This window comes from Protopterus annectens, chromosome 4.part0 (genome assembly GCF_019279795.1).
Source record: "Protopterus annectens isolate FY-2018-M chromosome 4.part0, PAN1.0, whole genome shotgun sequence".
NCBI classification, from domain to species: domain Eukaryota; kingdom Metazoa; phylum Chordata; order Ceratodontiformes; family Protopteridae; genus Protopterus; species Protopterus annectens.
In genome coordinates, this window is record NC_056733.1 from 935,801,710 (window position 1) to 935,820,229 (window position 18,520).

General features: G+C 35.7%; 2 protein-coding genes across 3 annotated transcripts in view; both read left to right on the top strand.

The window, feature by feature from the left end:
- Positions 1-18,520, top strand: part of CCDC62 (coiled-coil domain containing 62) — a 1,334,937-nt gene that overhangs the window by 448,424 nt on the left and 867,993 nt on the right. The window lies entirely within an intron of this gene.
- DENR (density regulated re-initiation and release factor) overlaps positions 1-18,520 on the top strand; it is a 486,191-nt gene that overhangs the window by 270,123 nt on the left and 197,548 nt on the right. For both annotated transcript variants that reach the window (XM_044068910.1, XM_044068911.1), the window contains exon 5: positions 3,724-3,810. In XM_044068910.1, the coding sequence (XP_043924845.1) occupies positions 3,724-3,810 (87 nt within the window). The remainder of the gene's footprint in view (positions 1-3,723; positions 3,811-18,520) is intronic.

Sequence of the window (18,520 nt, forward strand, 5' to 3'; positions counted from 1 at the left end):
TGTACACAGGCAGTTGTGTTTCTATCTGCATAGAACCAAAGATTTGCAAAAATCGGATCAGCTGTTTTTCTTTTCTAAGCCCCATTTGGGAAAGCCTGTTTCTAAAGTTACTCTTGCTCACTGGATTTTTCAGTGCATTTCTTTGCCCTATCGATCCAAAAGTGTTCCCTCCAGGCCCCATCTGGATGCATTCCACCAGATCAGTCTCTTCTTCGGCCTTTTGGTCCAGGGTTCCTATTGGTGATATTTGTTCTGCTGCTACGTGGGCTTTGTCGTATACCTTTATTTCCCATTACAAATTGGATTGTTCCAGGAGCAGAGCATCCTTAGTTTAGCTGTGCTCCGGAATATCCTTCCATGAGGACCTCTGAGGGTTATAGTAGATGAGGACTGGTTGAAGATCAAATGAAAACCACTTCAGGTAAATTAGTTATGTACTTACCATAACGTTCCATCTGGGTTATTGCTTTTCATTTGTCTTCAACCTTCCCTCCCTTCTTCCCCATGCCTTTTTTTGGACTGTATAGTGGACTGGACAGAAGCGGCTATTGGCTTAAGCTGAATCTGTGTGTGTTGATGCCCTTTTTGGTCCGGAATAAAAGGCGTTTATGCTGTAATAGGGTTGGTGCTGTTCTGCAACAAACTCGATCTGAGGGGAGAAGGGAGAGCAGGGCATTATGGTTAGGGGAGACGCTTTGATTTTGGATCCAATGCTGGAGTCGGAGTCTGATCCATGCCGGATCGGAGTCCCACAGGTTGAAGACAAATGAAAAGCAACAACTCTGATAGAACGTTAATATTAGGGTCCAACCTAACACACACATACTGGGTGACTTCAGCTGCCCCCTCCATTAACTGGGAAAACTACTCGTGTACCAATACTCTTGCCCATTGCTTTCTGGAATTCATTAAATCCAGTACCCTGGACCATCTTGTTCTTACCCCACTATAGAGGTAGCAGCGTCCCTGACCTGGTCATTATTAAAATGGGTGACTGTTGCTCTACATCAGTAGTCAACTCAGCCCTGGTTAGATCCGACCACAAACTAATCACCTTGGAAATCTACAGCCCTCCCACCACCCCAACAAAGGTAACCACCATGAAAAACTTCTCCAAAGCTAACTTTGGGCTCCTAAAAACAGAGGTGACTAACTTCACGACACCCATGCAAATGGAGAATAGTTGCATGACCACCGAATCATACACCAATGCACTGTACGAACACGTACACAAAAATGCATGGATCTCGCGATACCTAGTAGAACCAAGACACACTCTCCAAAAAAAGGAAGCCAATCTGGTGGTCCCCTGCCGTAAACAAACTCTACAACACAAGGAGGAAACTGATGTGGAATAAGGTGAAGTCCCAAGACTGGAAAATCTCCCTTATCAGCCTCAACAAAAGATTGAGATCCCTCGTCAAATCCTCTAAAGCTAGCTGTGAAAACAGAATTGCAGCAGATAGTTAAGACAACCACAAGGCCTTCTATAGTTATGTAAAGAATTTTCATGGCAATACCCAGATTTGTTCTGAGCTACTGCACAATGGTACCTCTTATATCGAGCCAACAGATATTGCCAATATACTGGCCGACAGATTGTGCCAATTTTACCCCCCCCCCCAAAGGACCAATCACAATACCAGTAGATTGCCAGGCACCCAGTATTACTGCTGCACAGGTTAAAACAGTACTGTCCAAGGCCAAGAATACAGCTTCTGTGGGACCTGACAATATCCCCGGCTGTGTTCTACATGAACTACAGAGTGAACTGGCACCTTATCTATGTGCCCTGTTCAATCACAGCCTCACCTCAGTCTTTGTCCCTACTGAATGGCACACTGCTACAGTCATCCCTCTTCACAAGGGAGGAGCGACTACAGACCCTGGGAACTATCACCCCATTAGCCTGACTAGTCTGATTTGCAAAGCTATGGAATGCATCATCATGGCCCTAATAAACAAGGATATAGGGAATCTCCAAACTCTGGATCCTACACAGTTTGGTTTTGTGAAAGGTAGATCATGCCTGCTCAAATAGGTAGACGCCTTTGAGTCCGTCACCAGAGCTGTGGATGAAGGCAAGGTGGTTCATACAGCCTACTTTGATCTGGCCAAGGCCTTTGCTACCATTCCCCACTCAGGAATCCTAGAAAAACTCACTAATCTAGGCATCAACCCGTATATCACTAGGTGGGTTGCAAAATGGCTCACAGGTAGAACACACAGTGTGAAAGTAGCTGACTCCAAGTCAGACTGTTGACCAGTCACTGTGGATTCCCACAGTTTCGGTCCTGGGTCCTCTCCTGTTTGGTATCTACTTCTCTGAAGTCCAGGCCAACAAGAAGGGACTCTGGCTGACAAACTTTGCAGACGATTGCAAGGTGGGAGCTATTATTAACTCCCCAAGTGATGTTGACATCCTCCAGAAAGACCTCACGGAGACCAATGACTGGTGTCAGAACCATGGCCTTAAGCTCAATGCCAAAAAATGTGTCATCCCCCTTAGGAAAAACCTGGTTCCCTTGAATTACCACATCAATAGTAGTCCACTGAACACAGAAGATGTAAGAGATCTAGGAACACAGGTCGACAGCAAACTCTCTTGACCACCACATTGCCACTGTGGTCAGAAAGTCCTGTGTGGCACATCTCATTACTAAGGGTTTTACATCCAGGAAGAAAGAGGTCATTGTCTCCCTCTACTCTTCCCTCCTTAGGCCAATCATCAAGTACAATGCCCCATTTGGCATGCATCTCACTAGAGACCTGCAATAACTGGAGAGGCCGCAAAAGTACCTCAGAGGATCCTTGGCCTTAAACACTTGTCCTTTATGGACAGACTCAAACTCCAACTATTCTGTCTCATATCTCCTACTTAGGGGTGATCTCTGCTTGATTTTCAAAGTCATGTCTGACCCAGCTTTGTTAGAAATGCTACATCTAAAGAAATCCCAGTCCCTCTGCACCACATGCTCGAGAGACCTCAACCTCATTACCACAATCAACAGAACATGTTGGAGGGGACAGGTTCATAACCCAGAGACTTCCCAAGCTATGGAATAGACTTCCCATACATGTCAAGCAGAGCACCTCACTGGCCCTCTTCAAGAGAAGTCTTGATAAGTGGATGATAAATAGAAAATTCACCCTATGGATCACTCCAGTGGCTCTGCTCTACAGAGGCACTAGAACTACGGTCCGGTGGCATGATGCCAGGGTAGTCCTATGGGCTAGGCTTGTAAAAGTTCTAGGGCCATTAGCCTAGTACACACCTATGAACTATTTTTTACCCAGTGTTAGTTTATCATGAGCTTAAATTCATTGTTGAAATAACCACATGGTTTTATGTTTTTGCTGTTTGCAGTTCATGGCCACCATTGTGACTTGTGTTGTCTATGCTACTGTGTATTTTGTGTTGTAGGTATTCATTATGAATATTAGTGTACCCCTTGTTTCACTTTAAGTCCTTGACTGACTCCTGTTTCTCACTTCTTGAACATTTTTACACACCTCATCCATGGAGCAATTTGCCCGGAAAGGGCAGCTTGTATAACTGATGTCAAAACAATTTTTTTGTAATTCTGCTGATCTGAAGTTTGAGTATTTCTCTTGCCTTTTAAGAAAACCTAAAATGTGTTGCACATCTGAGAACACAGTAGCTAAAGCATGCATAGTCTTGGCACAAAACTTGGTAACAGTGGATATTTCTTTTTCCAAAAGGTAATTCTCCTAAGCAGGATGCTGGCGGTGGTGAACCACAAACTGTAGGAGGAGGAGAGGAAGAAGAAAAGAAGAAACAGAAGAGAGGTAAGGATAATCTTTTAGCCGCATATCTGCTGTGATAATACTTGCTGTAAAGTCATGCACAATAAGAAGAGAAGAAACAGAAGAGAGGTAAGGATAGTCTTTTAGCAGCAGATCTGCTGTGATAACAGTGAAGAAACAGAAGAGTGGTAAGGATCACTTTTTAGCAGCAGATCTGCTGTGATAACACTTGCTTTAAAGTCATGCACAATATACTGGTGAATGACATTCATTATGAAAGTTAATCGTAAATGCTGCATGGGTTTTGTAAAAAAAAAAAAAAAAAAAAAAAAAACCTCTACAGGCTTTTCAAGATGCTGATGCAAGTGAGAAATTGACAAATGTAAATTTGTAAGTGTGAAATATCCATGTCACTTCAAACAATTGTTCAAAAGTGATCATCTCAGAATGATATAGGTATTCAACATTTAAAATGAGGAGTTGAAACTGTAGGATCTGCATTTGCTTTTACTTCCCATTCAAGACTTGCGTTAAAAGCGTTGTAAGCCACTTCAGTCTTTCAGTAGATTCCTAACTAGGGTTGCCGCTGTTTGCAATGTTAAAAACTAGACCAAAGCCAAGCCCCCTGCTCTACTGGTGACTCTGCTCACACTCCATTTCTACCCACGTTCATGCCCATTTTATGACATAAATTCGTATGTCATTAGGGTGGAACATCCCTTTCATTTTATTTATTCTTATCCTAATATTGGACTTCACATTGCATTACTTTTTTTTGTTTAAGAATATCTTGGACTCCGCCACATTGTTCTAGAAATGCTTTTTGAGGGAAAAAAAGACCAAGGTTTTTTTCTGGCATTATGTTTACACTGCTAAACAGAGCTTCTGATTTTTGTATAGTCCAGAAAAATGCTTCATAAGTGGCAAGCCTGTTCCTGAGTAGTAATTAGAGTGATGCAAAACTCTGTGGCATTTGGAATAGAGTAATAATCAAGAAAGGATAAAAAATGTAATAGGCTAGTTTTCATAATGAAAATAACTATATAAAATAATATAGCATGGTATAAAGTAATATGTTTCAGCAAGCAGAAGAACACGGGCTTTCCAGTATTAGACTGCAACTTGTAAAAAGACCAAAGTTGGTAGAGGTCCCTCCTTTACCAAAGGAACAGATTCACCCGATTTCATCCATTCTGCAGTTCTCCTTTCGTTAGGAGTAATGCAGCTGGTGCCCTTAAATACTAATGCAGGGGATTCTACTCAAGACTTTTTCTAATTCCTAGAAAGGAAAGGCCTTGGACACCTGTTCTGGACCTATCAAAATCCAGTACATTTGTCAAGGTCCCAAAATTCAGAATGTTAACTTTAGGCCATGTCACCTCTCTTGTTACCATAGGCCTTGATTGTAACCTGAGGTTTCAAGGATGCCTACCTCCCCATCCCTCTTCACAATGGACCTCATGAGCTTTCTCAATCAGTTTACTTCCTCCCCATTGGATTGGCTACTGCTGCCAGAGTCTTTACGTTGTGTCTGACTCCAGTAATTGCATATAGGATGATAGAGGGCATTCCAATTTGCCTGTACTTAGATGAATGCCTCATTCAGGCACGATCCCAGGAGGAGGTGGACAAAGAACCTTGCCTTCATCACGTGGTATTTCCAAAATCTCCAGTTGTCCTTCAACTCCCTGGATTTCTATTTCTGGGCTGACTTTAAGACTGAAGTTGTAAGAAAATGTTCCTCCCAGAAGAGCAAGTGGAACATTTGGAACAATACTTCCATGAACTGGAACAAAAAAGGGGTGGTGTCAGGCAGAGACTAACATTTGGTTATAAGGTACATGGCACCTTGGCAGTACATCTAGACATTGCAAGTGAGGAGACTTCAGTGGAACATGAGGCTGATCTGGAACCAACAGTCCCAGTTACTGGAAGAAATTATTCTTATGTTACCTTGCATTTCCAAGAAGTTGAATTGATAGTCCACCTAAGTTGAGCCGCAGTTGGAAGGTTCTTTCACTCTGAAACCCCCACTCAGACACTCCCTAACTACAGATGCTTCAGACCTGGCCACAGTAATTTGAAGTCCAGGGTTTGTGGAGTGCAGCCCAAAGGAGAAAACATGTAAATGTGAAGGATGTGATAGCCTTTATGCAGACGCTGAAGGCCTTCATGCCAGTGTGGAATGAGGACACCCTCCAGGCACTTAGACAATGACAGTGTAACACTCGTGGTGTTTTAGCAAATGAGAGAGAGAGTTGTTTTCCTGTTTGTCGGCTCACCACATCTGCCTGAGCGATAGCACTGCTGTCTAAGGTAGTGAATCAACTCAGCAGGTCAAGTGATCAATCAACGTGAATGGATGTTGCACAGGGATGTCTTTTTCATCACATAGTGCACATGTGGGGTGTCCTAGAGATAGACCTGTTTGAACCTCCAAACAACACCTGAAAAAGTTCTGCTCATGAGCACCCAACAAGGAGCCTTGGGAACCAGATGCCGACTCCCTCAAATGGATCGCGCTCTGTCTTGCATGCTTCCCTTCCCATCCCACGACATACTGGCATGATGTGAAAGGTCATGAGCGAGAGGATGAAGATGGTAGTCATAGCATCATCTTGACCCAGGTGACACGATGTTCATCATTCCCACTACATACTGGCATGGTGTGAAAGGTCATGAGAGAGAGGATGAGGATGGTAGTCATAGCATCATCTTGATCCAGGTGACACGATGTTCATCATTCCCACGACATCCTGGCATGATGTGAAAGGTCATGAGAGAGAAGGATGAAGATGGTAGTCATAGCATCATCTTGACCCAGGTGACACTATGTTCATCATTCCCACTACATACTGGCGTGACCTGAAAGGTCATGAGAGAGAGGATGAAGATGGTAGTAATAGCATCATCTTGATCCAGGTGACACGATGTTCATCATTCCCACTACATACTGGCATGATCTGAAAGGTAATGAGAGAGAGGATGAGGATGGTAGTCATAGCATCATCTTGATCCAGGTGACACGATGTTCATCATTCCCACGACATCCTGGCATGATGTGAAAGGTCATGAGAGAGAGAGGATGAAGATGGTAGTCATAGCATCATCTTGACCCAGGTGACACTATGTTCATCATTCCCACTACATACTGGCGTGACCTGAAAGGTCATGAGAGAGAGGATGAAGATGGTAGTCATAGCATCATCCTGACCCAGGTGACACGATGTTCATCATTCCCACTACATACTGGCATGATCTGAAAGGTAATGAGAGAGAGGATGAAGATGGTAGTCATAGCATCATCTTGACCCAGGTGACACGATGTTCATCATTCCCACTACATACTGGCATGATCTGAAAGGTAATGAGAGAGAGGATGAAGATGGTAGTCATAGCATCATCTTGACCCAGGTGACACTATGTTCATCATTCCCACTACATACTGGCATGATCTGAAAGGTAATGAGAGAAAGGATGAAGATGGTAGTCGTAGCATCATCTTGACCCAGGTGACACGATGTTCATCATTCCCACTACATACTGGCATGACCTGAAAGGTAATGAGGGAGAGGATGAAGATGGTAGTCGTAGCATCATCTTGACCGAGGTGACACGATGTTCATCATTCCCCACTACATACTGGCATGATCTGAAAGGTAATGAGGGAGAGGATGAAGATGGTAGTCATAGCATCATCTTGACCCAGGTGACACGATGTTAATCATTCCCACTACATACTGGCGTGACCTGAAAGGTAATGAGAGAGAGGATGAAGATGGTAGTCATAGCATCATCCTGACCCAGGTGACATGATGTTCATCATTCCCACTACATACTGGCATGATGAGAAAGGTAATGAGAGAGAGGATGAAGATGGTAGTCATAGCATCATCTTGACCCAGGTGACACAATGTTCATCATTCCCACTACATACTGGCGTGACCTGAAAGGTAATGAGAGAGAGGATGAAGATGGTAGTCATAGCATCATCTTGACCCAGGTGACACTGGATGTTCATCATTCCCACTCCCGTAGTAGCCTTTGTGTTGTGTCTTTCCCAAGACACAGCAACCGTTGAGCTTCCAGAAACTCTGGATCCCTTCCTCAGATGCCCTTGTGCTGCTGATTGGCCAGCTGTGAAGCAGAAAAATCACCAGTCAGAATGGAAAATCTTTAGTACTATCAATACTTTTCTGTTAACGGGGCAACAGGTTTTTTGGGGCAGATGCTAGTCATTGTGAGATGTCAGTATTGCTTACCCAGCGCTAACACTTTGGCATTTCTCACAGTGAAGTACTGATTAATCTTCTATTTGCAGAGGCTATAGGCTAGGGCGGTCATTTTTGCTCCTCAATGTCTGTGGGTCGAGCAACAGTAAACACTGCTTACTGAATCACATGGTCCACCCAACTCTCCAGCAATTTCACACCTGCAGCTTTACCTCTAATACCACAAGACTTTTAAAGTAACATAATTTTACGGTAGCCTGGTAATGTCTTGAATACAAAATATGGAAGGCACCTAGCTTTTTCTCACAGTAAGAACTTGATAAGATTAGGAACAGAAATGAGTTTACAGTTGTTATAAACTGCAACACCAACAATGAAACAAGTACAACAGGCAAAACATTTACAACTGTGACGGTAAGGATGTATTAACTACACCAATAATGAAACCAGTATAACAGGCAAAACATTTACAACTGTGACAGTAAGGGTGTATTAACTACACCAATAATGAAACCAGTATAACAGGCAAAACATTTACAACTGTTGACGGTAAGGGTGTAGTAACTACAGGAAAGTAATACAGCTAAATTCATTGTGCTGTCAAAGATAAACAGTGCTATTATCTGATACAATAAAGCTAACTACAGCAAAGTAATACAGCTAAATTCATTGTGCTGTCAGATAAACAGTGCTATTATCTGATACAATAAAGATAACTTCAGCAAAGTAATACAGCTAAATTCATTGTAGTGTCAGATAAACAGTGCTATTATCTGATACAATAAAGATAACTACAGCAAAGTAATACAGCTAAATTCATTGTGCTGTCAAAGATAAACAGTGCTATTATCTGATACAATAAAGATAACTACAGTAAAGTAATACAGCTAAATTCATTGTGCTGTCAAAGATAAACAGTGCTATTATCTGATACAATAAAGATAACTACAGTAAAGTAATACAGCTAAATTCATTGTGCTGTCAAAGATAAACAGTGCTATTATCTGATACAATAAAGATAACTACAGTAAAGTAATACAGCTAAATTCATTGTGCTGTCAAAGATAAACAGTGCTATTATCTGATACAATAAAGATAACTACAGTAAAGTAATACAGCTAAATTCATTGTACTGTCAGATAAACAGTGCTATTATCTGATACAATAAAGATAACTACAGTAAAGTAATACAGCTAAATTCATTGTGCTGTCAGATAAACAGTGCTATTATCTGATACAATAAAGATAACTACAGTAAAGTAATACAGCTAAATTCATTGTACTGTCAGATAAACAGTGCTATTATCTGATACAATAAAGATAACTACAGCAAAGTAATACAGCTAAATTCATTGTACTGTCAAAGATAAACAGTGCTATTATCTGATACAATAAAGATAACTACAGTAAAGTAATACAGCTAAATTCATTGTGCTGTCAAAGATAAACAGTGCTATTATCTGATACAATAAAGATAACTACAGTAAAGTAATACAGCTAAATTCATTGTGCTGTCAGATAAACAGTGCTATTATCTGATACAATAAAGATAACTACAGTAAAGTAATACAGCTAAATTCATTGTGCTGTCAAAGATAAACAGTGCTATTATCTGATACAATAAAGATAACTACAGTAAAGTAATACAGCTAAATTCATTGTACTGTCAGATAAACAGTGCTATTATCTGATACAATAAAGATAACTACAGTAAAGTAATACAGCTAAATTCATTGTGCTGTCAGATAAACAGTGCTATTATCTGATACAATAAAGATAACTACAGTAAAGTAATACAGCTAAATTCATTGTGCTGTCAGATAAACAGTGCTATTATCTGATACAATAAAGATAACTACAGCAAAGTAATACAGCTAAATTCATTGTGCTGTCAGATAAACAGTGCTATTATCTGATACAATAAAGATAACTACAGTAAAGTAATACAGCTAAATTCATTGTGCTGTCAAAGATAAACAGTGCTATTATCTGATACAATAAAGATAACTACAGTAAAGTAATACAGCTAAATTCATTGTGCTGTCAGATAAACAGTGCTATTATCTGATACAATAAAGATAACTACAGTAAAGTAATACAGCTAAATTCATTGTGCTGTCAAAGATAAACAGTGCTATTATCTGATACAATAAAGATAACTACAGTAAAGTAATACAGCTAAATTCATTGTGCTGTCAGATAAACAGTGCTATTATCTGATACAATAAAGATAACTACAGTAAAGTAATACAGCTAAATTCATTGTGCTGTCAGATAAACAGTGCTATTATCTGATACAATAAAGATAACTACAGTAAAGTAATACAGCTAAATTCATTGTGCTGTCAGATAAACAGTGCTATTATCTGATACAATAAAGATAACTACAGTAAAGTAATACAGCTAAATTCATTGTGCTGTCAGATAAACAGTGCTATTATCTGATACAATAAAGATAACTACAGTAAAGTAATACAGCTAAATTCATTGTGCTGTCAGATAAACAGTGCTATTATCTGATACAATAAAGATAACTACAGTAAAGTAATACAGCTAAATTCATTGTGCTGTCAGATAAACAGTGCTATTATCTGATACAATAAAGATAACTACAGCAAAGTAATACAGCTAAATTCATTGTGCTGTCAAAGATAAACAGTGCTATTATCTGATACAATAAAGATAACTACAGTAAAGTAATACAGCTAAATTCATTGTGCTGTCAAAGATAAACAGTGCTATTATCTGATACAATAAAGATAACTACAGCAAAGTAATACAGCTAAATTCATTGTGCTGTCAGATAAACAGTGCTATTATCTGATACAATAAAGATAACTACAGTAAAGTAATACAGCTAAATTCATTGTACTGTCAGATAAACAGTGCTATTATCTGATACAATAAAGATAACTACAACAAAGTAATACAGCTAAATTCATTGTACTGTCAGATAAACAGTGCTATTATCTGATACAATAAAGATAACTACAGTAAAGTAATACAGCTAAATTCATTGTGCTGTCAGATAAACAGTGCTATTATCTGATACAATAAAGATAACTACAGTAAAGTAATACAGCTAAATTCATTGTGCTGTCAGATAAACAGTGCTATTATCTGATACAATAAAGATAACTACAACAAAGTAATACAGCTAAATTCATTGTGCTGTCAGATAAACAGTGCTATTATCTGATACAATAAAGATAACTACAGTAAAGTAATACAGCTAAATTCATTGTGCTGTCAGATAAACAGTGCTATTATCTGATACAATAAAGATAACTACAGTAAAGTAATACAGCTAAATTCATTGTGCTGTCAGATAAACAGTGCTATTATCTGATACAATAAAGATAACTACAGTAAAGTAATACAGCTAAATTCATTGTGCTGTCAGATAAACAGTGCTATTATCTGATACAATAAAGATAACTACAGTAAAGTAATACAGCTAAATTCATTGTACTGTCAAAGATAAACAGTGCTATTATCTGATACAATAAAGATAACTACAGCAAAGTAATACAGCTAAATTCATTGTGCTGTCAGATAAACAGTGCTATTATCTGATACAATAAAGATAACTACAGTAAAGTAATACAGCTAAATTCATTGTGCTGTCAGATAAACAGTGCTATTATCTGATACAATAAAGATAACTACAGCAAAGTAATACAGCTAAATTCATTGTGCTGTCAGATAAACAGTGCTATTATCTGATACAATAAAGATAACTACAGTAAAGTAATACAGCTAAATTCATTGTGCTGTCAAAGATAAACAGTGCTATTATCTGATACAATAAAGATAACTACAGTAAAGTAATACAGCTAAATTCATTGTGCTGTCAGATAAACAGTGCTATTATCTGATACAATAAAGATAACTACAGTAAAGTAATACAGCTAAATTCATTGTGCTGTCAAAGATAAACAGTGCTATTATCTGATACAATAAAGATAACTACAGTAAAGTAATACAGCTAAATTCATTGTGCTGTCAGATAAACAGTGCTATTATCTGATACAATAAAGATAACTACAGTAAAGTAATACAGCTAAATTCATTGTGCTGTCAGATAAACAGTGCTATTATCTGATACAATAAAGATAACTACAGTAAAGTAATACAGCTAAATTCATTGTGCTGTCAAAGATAAACAGTGCTATTATCTGATACAATAAAGATAACTACAGTAAAGTAATACAGCTAAATTCATTGTGCTGTCAGATAAACAGTGCTATTATCTGATACAATAAAGATAACTACAGTAAAGTAATACAGCTAAATTCATTGTGCTGTCAGATAAACAGTGCTATTATCTGATACAATAAAGATAACTACAGTAAAGTAATACAGCTAAATTCATTGTGCTGTCAGATAAACAGTGCTATTATCTGATACAATAAAGATAACTACAGTAAAGTAATACAGCTAAATTCATTGTGCTGTCAGATAAACAGTGCTATTATCTGATACAATAAAGATAACTACAGTAAAGTAATACAGCTAAATTCATTGTGCTGTCAGATAAACAGTGCTATTATCTGATACAATAAAGATAACTACAGTAAAGTAATACAGCTAAATTCATTGTGCTGTCAGATAAACAGTGCTATTATCTGATACAATAAAGATAACTACAGTAAAGTAATACAGCTAAATTCATTGTGCTGTCAGATAAACAGTGCTATTATCTGATACAATAAAGATAACTACAGTAAAGTAATACAGCTAAATTCATTGTGCTGTCAGATAAACAGTGCTATTATCTGATACAATAAAGATAACTACAGTAAAGTAATACAGCTAAATTCATTGTGCTGTCAGATAAACAGTGCTATTATCTGATACAATAAAGATAACTACAGTAAAGTAATACAGCTAAATTCATTGTACTGTCAAAGATAAACAGTGCTATTATCTGATACAATAAAGATAACTACAGTAAAGTAATACAGCTAAATTCATTGTGCTGTCAGATAAACAGTGCTATTATCTGATACAATAAAGATAACTACAGTAAAGTAATACAGCTAAATTCATTGTGCTGTCAAAGATAAACAGTGCTATTATCTGATACAATAAAGATAACTACAGTAAAGTAATACAGCTAAATTCATTGTGCTGTCAAAGATAAACAGTGCTATTATCTGATACAATAAAGATAACTACAGTAAAGTAATACAGCTAAATTCATTGTGCTGTCAGATAAACAGTGCTATTATCTGATACAATAAAGATAACTACAGTAAAGTAATACAGCTAAATTCATTGTGCTGTCAGATAAACAGTGCTATTATCTGATACAATAAAGATAACTACAGTAAAGTAATACAGCTAAATTCATTGTGCTGTCAGATAAACAGTGCTATTATCTGATACAATAAAGATAACTACAGTAAAGTAATACAGCTAAATTCATTGTGCTGTCAGATAAACAGTGCTATTATCTGATACAATAAAGATAACTACAGTAAAGTAATACAGCTAAATTCATTGTGCTGTCAGATAAACAGTGCTATTATCTGATACAATAAAGATAACTACAGTAAAGTAATACAGCTAAATTCATTGTGCTGTCAAAGATAAACAGTGCTATTATCTGATACAATAAAGATAACTACAGTAAAGTAATACAGCTAAATTCATTGTGCTGTCAAAGATAAACAGTGCTATTATCTGATACAATAAAGATAACTACAGTAAAGTAATACAGCTAAATTCATTGTGCTGTCAGATAAACAGTGCTATTATCTGATACAATAAAGATAACTACAGTAAAGTAATACAGCTAAATTCATTGTGCTGTCAGATAAACAGTGCTATTATCTGATACAATAAAGATAACTACAGTAAAGTAATACAGCTAAATTCATTGTGCTGTCAGATAAACAGTGCTATTATCTGATACAATAAAGATAACTACAGTAAAGTAATACAGCTAAATTCATTGTGCTGTCAGATAAACAGTGCTATTATCTGATACAATAAAGATAACTACAGTAAAGTAATACAGCTAAATTCATTGTACTGTCAGATAAACAGTGCTATTATCTGATACAATAAAGATAACTACAGTAAAGTAATACAGCTAAATTCATTGTGCTGTCAGATAAACAGTGCTATTATCTGATACAATAAAGATAACTACAGTAAAGTAATACAGCTAAATTCATTGTGCTGTCAGATAAACAGTGCTATTATCTGATACAATAAAGATAACTACAGTAAAGTAATACAGCTAAATTCATTGTACTGTCAGATAAACAGTGCTATTATCTGATACAATAAAGATAACTACAGTAAAGTAATACAGCTAAATTCATTGTGCTGTCAGATAAACAGTGCTATTATCTGATACAATAAAGATAACTACAGTAAAGTAATACAGCTAAATTCATTGTGCTGTCAGATAAACAGTGCTATTATCTGATACAATAAAGATAACTACAGTAAAGTAATACAGCTAAATTCATTGTGCTGTCAGATAAACAGTGCTATTATCTGATACAATAAAGATAACTACAGTAAAGTAATACAGCTAAATTCATTGTGCTGTCAGATAAACAGTGCTATTATCTGATACAATAAAGATAACTACAGTAAAGTAATACAGCTAAATTCATTGTGCTGTCAGATAAACAGTGCTATTATCTGATACAATAAAGATAACTACAGTAAAGTAATACAGCTAAATTCATTGTGCTGTCAGATAAACAGTGCTATTATCTGATACAATAAAGATAACTACAGTAAAGTAATACAGCTAAATTCATTGTACTGTCAGATAAACAGTGCTATTATCTGATACAATAAAGATAACTACAGTAAAGTAATACAGCTAAATTCATTGTGCTGTCAAAGATAAACAGTGCTATTATCTGATACAATAAAGATAACTACAGTAAAGTAATACAGCTAAATTCATTGTGCTGTCAGATAAACAGTGCTATTATCTGATACAATAAAGATAACTACAGTAAAGTAATACAGCTAAATTCATTGTGCTGTCAGATAAACAGTGCTATTATCTGATACAATAAAGATAACTACAGTAAAGTAATACAGCTAAATTCATTGTACTGTCAGATAAACAGTGCTATTATCTGATACAATAAAGATAACTACAGTAAAGTAATACAGCTAAATTCATTGTGCTGTCAGATAAACAGTGCTATTATCTGATACAATAAAGATAACTACAGTAAAGTAATACAGCTAAATTCATTGTGCTGTCAGATAAACAGTGCTATTATCTGATACAATAAAGATAACTACAGTAAAGTAATACAGCTAAATTCATTGTACTGTCAGATAAACAGTGCTATTATCTGATACAATAAAGATAACTACAGCAAAGTAATACAGCTAAATTCATTGTGCTGTCAGATAAACAGTGCTATTATCTGATACAATAAAGATAACTACAGTAAAGTAATACAGCTAAATTCATTGTGCTGTCAGATAAACAGTGCTATTATCTGATACAATAAAGATAACTACAGTAAAGTAATACAGCTAAATTCATTGTGCTGTCAGATAAACAGTGCTATTATCTGATACAATAAAGATAACTACAGTAAAGTAATACAGCTAAATTCATTGTGCTGTCAGATAAACAGTGCTATTATCTGATACAATAAAGATAACTACAGCAAAGTAATACAGCTAAATTCATTGTGCTGTCAGATAAACAGTGCTATTATCTGATACAATAAAGATAACTACAGTAAAGTAATACAGCTAAATTCATTGTGCTGTCAGATAAACAGTGCTATTATCTGATACAATAAAGATAACTACAGTAAAGTAATACAGCTAAATTCATTGTGCTGTCAGATAAACAGTGCTATTATCTGATACAATAAAGATAACTACAGTAAAGTAATACAGCTAAATTCATTGTGCTGTCAAAGATAAACAGTGCTATTATCTGATACAATAAAGATAACTACAGTAAAGTAATACAGCTAAATTCATTGTGCTGTCAGATAAACAGTGCTATTATCTGATACAATAAAGATAACTACAGTAAAGTAATACAGCTAAATTCATTGTGCTGTCAGATAAACAGTGCTATTATCTGATACAATAAAGATAACTACAGTAAAGTAATACAGCTAAATTCATTGTGCTGTCAGATAAACAGTGCTATTATCTGATACAATAAAGATAACTACAGTAAAGTAATACAGCTAAATTCATTGTGCTGTCAGATAAACAGTGCTATTATCTGATACAATAAAGATAACTACAGCAAAGTAATACAGCTAAATTCATTGTGCTGTCAGATAAACAGTGCTATTATCTGATACAATAAAGATAACTACAGTAAAGTAATACAGCTAAATTCATTGTGCTGTCAGATAAACAGTGCTATTATCTGATACAATAAAGATAACTACAGTAAAGTAATACAGCTAAATTCATTGTGCTGTCAGATAAACAGTGCTATTATCTGATACAATAAAGATAACTACAGTAAAGTAATACAGCTAAATTCATTGTACTGTCAGATAAACAGTGCTATTATCTGATACAATAAAGATAACTACAGTAAAGTAATACAGCTAAATTCATTGTGCTGTCAGATAAACAGTGCTATTATCTGATACAATAAAGATAACTACAGTAAAGTAATACAGCTAAATTCATTGTGCTGTCAGATAAACAGTGCTATTATCTGATACAATAAAGATAACTACAGTAAAGTAATACAGCTAAATTCATTGTGCTGTCAGATAAACAGTGCTATTATCTGATACAATAAAGATAACTACAGTAAAGTAATACAGCTAAATTCATTGTACTGTCAGATAAACAGTGCTATTATCTGATACAATAAAGATAACTACAGTAAAGTAATACAGCTAAATTCATTGTGCTGTCAGATAAACAGTGCTATTATCTGATACAATAAAGATAACTACAGTAAAGTAATACAGCTAAATTCATTGTGCTGTCAGATAAACAGTGCTATTATCTGATACAATAAAGATAACTACAGCAAAGTAATACAGCTAAATTCATTGTGCTGTCAGATAAACAGTGCTATTATCTGATACAATAAAGATAACTACAGCAAAGTAATACAGCTAAATTCATTGTGCTGTCAGATAAACAGTGCTATTATCTGATACAATAAAGATAACTACAGTAAAGTAATACAGCTAAATTCATTGTGCTGTCAGATAAACAGTGCTATTATCTGATACAATAAAGATAACTACAGTAAAGTAATACAGCTAAATTCATTGTGCTGTCAGATAAACAGTGCTATTATCTGATACAATAAAGATAACTACAGTAAAGTAATACAGCTAAATTCATTGTGCTGTCAAAGATAAACAGTGCTATTATCTGATACAATAAAGATAACTACAGTAAAGTAATACAGCTAAATTCATTGTGCTGTCAGATAAACAGTGCTATTATCTGATACAATAAAGATAACTACAGTAAAGTAATACAGCTAAATTCATTGTACTGTCAGATAAACAGTGCTATTATCTGATACAATAAAGATAACTACAGTAAAGTAATACAGCTAAATTCATTGTGCTGTCAGATAAACAGTGCTATTATCTGATACAATAAAGATAACTACAGTAAAGTAATACAGCTAAATTCATTGTGCTGTCAGATAAACAGTGCTATTATCTGATACAATAAAGATAACTACAGTAAAGTAATACAGCTAAATTCATTGTGCTGTCAGATAAACAGTGCTATTATCTGATACAATAAAGATAACTACAGTAAAGTAATACAGCTAAATTCATTGTACTGTCAGATAAACAGTGCTATTATCTGATACAATAAAGATAACTACAGCAAAGTAATACAGCTAAATTCATTGTGCTGTCAGATAAACAGTGCTATTATCTGATACAATAAAGATAACTACAGTAAAGTAATACAGCTAAATTCATTGTGCTGTCAGATAAACAGTGCTATTATCTGATACAATAAAGATAACTACAGTAAAGTAATACAGCTAAATTCATTGTGCTGTCAGATAAACAGTGCTATTATCTGATACAATAAAGATAACTACAGTAAAGTAATACAGCTAAATTCATTGTGCTGTCAGATAAACGGTGCTATTATCTGATACAATAAAGATAACTACAGTAAAGTAATACAGCTAAATTCATTGTGCTGTCAGATAAACAGTGCTATTATCTGATACAATAAAGATAACTACAGTAAAGTAATACAGCTAAATTCATTGTGCTGTCAGATAAACAGTGCTATTATCTGATACAATAAAGATAACTACAGTAAAGTAATACAGCTAAATTCATTGTGCTGTCAAAGATAAACAGTGCTATTATCTGATACAATAAAGATAACTACAGTAAAGTAATACAGCTAAATTCATTGTGCTGTCAGATAAACAGTGCTATTATCTGATACAATAAAGATAACTACAGTAAAGTAATACAGCTAAATTCATTGTGCTGTCAGATAAACAGTGCTATTATCTGATACAATAAAGATAACTACAG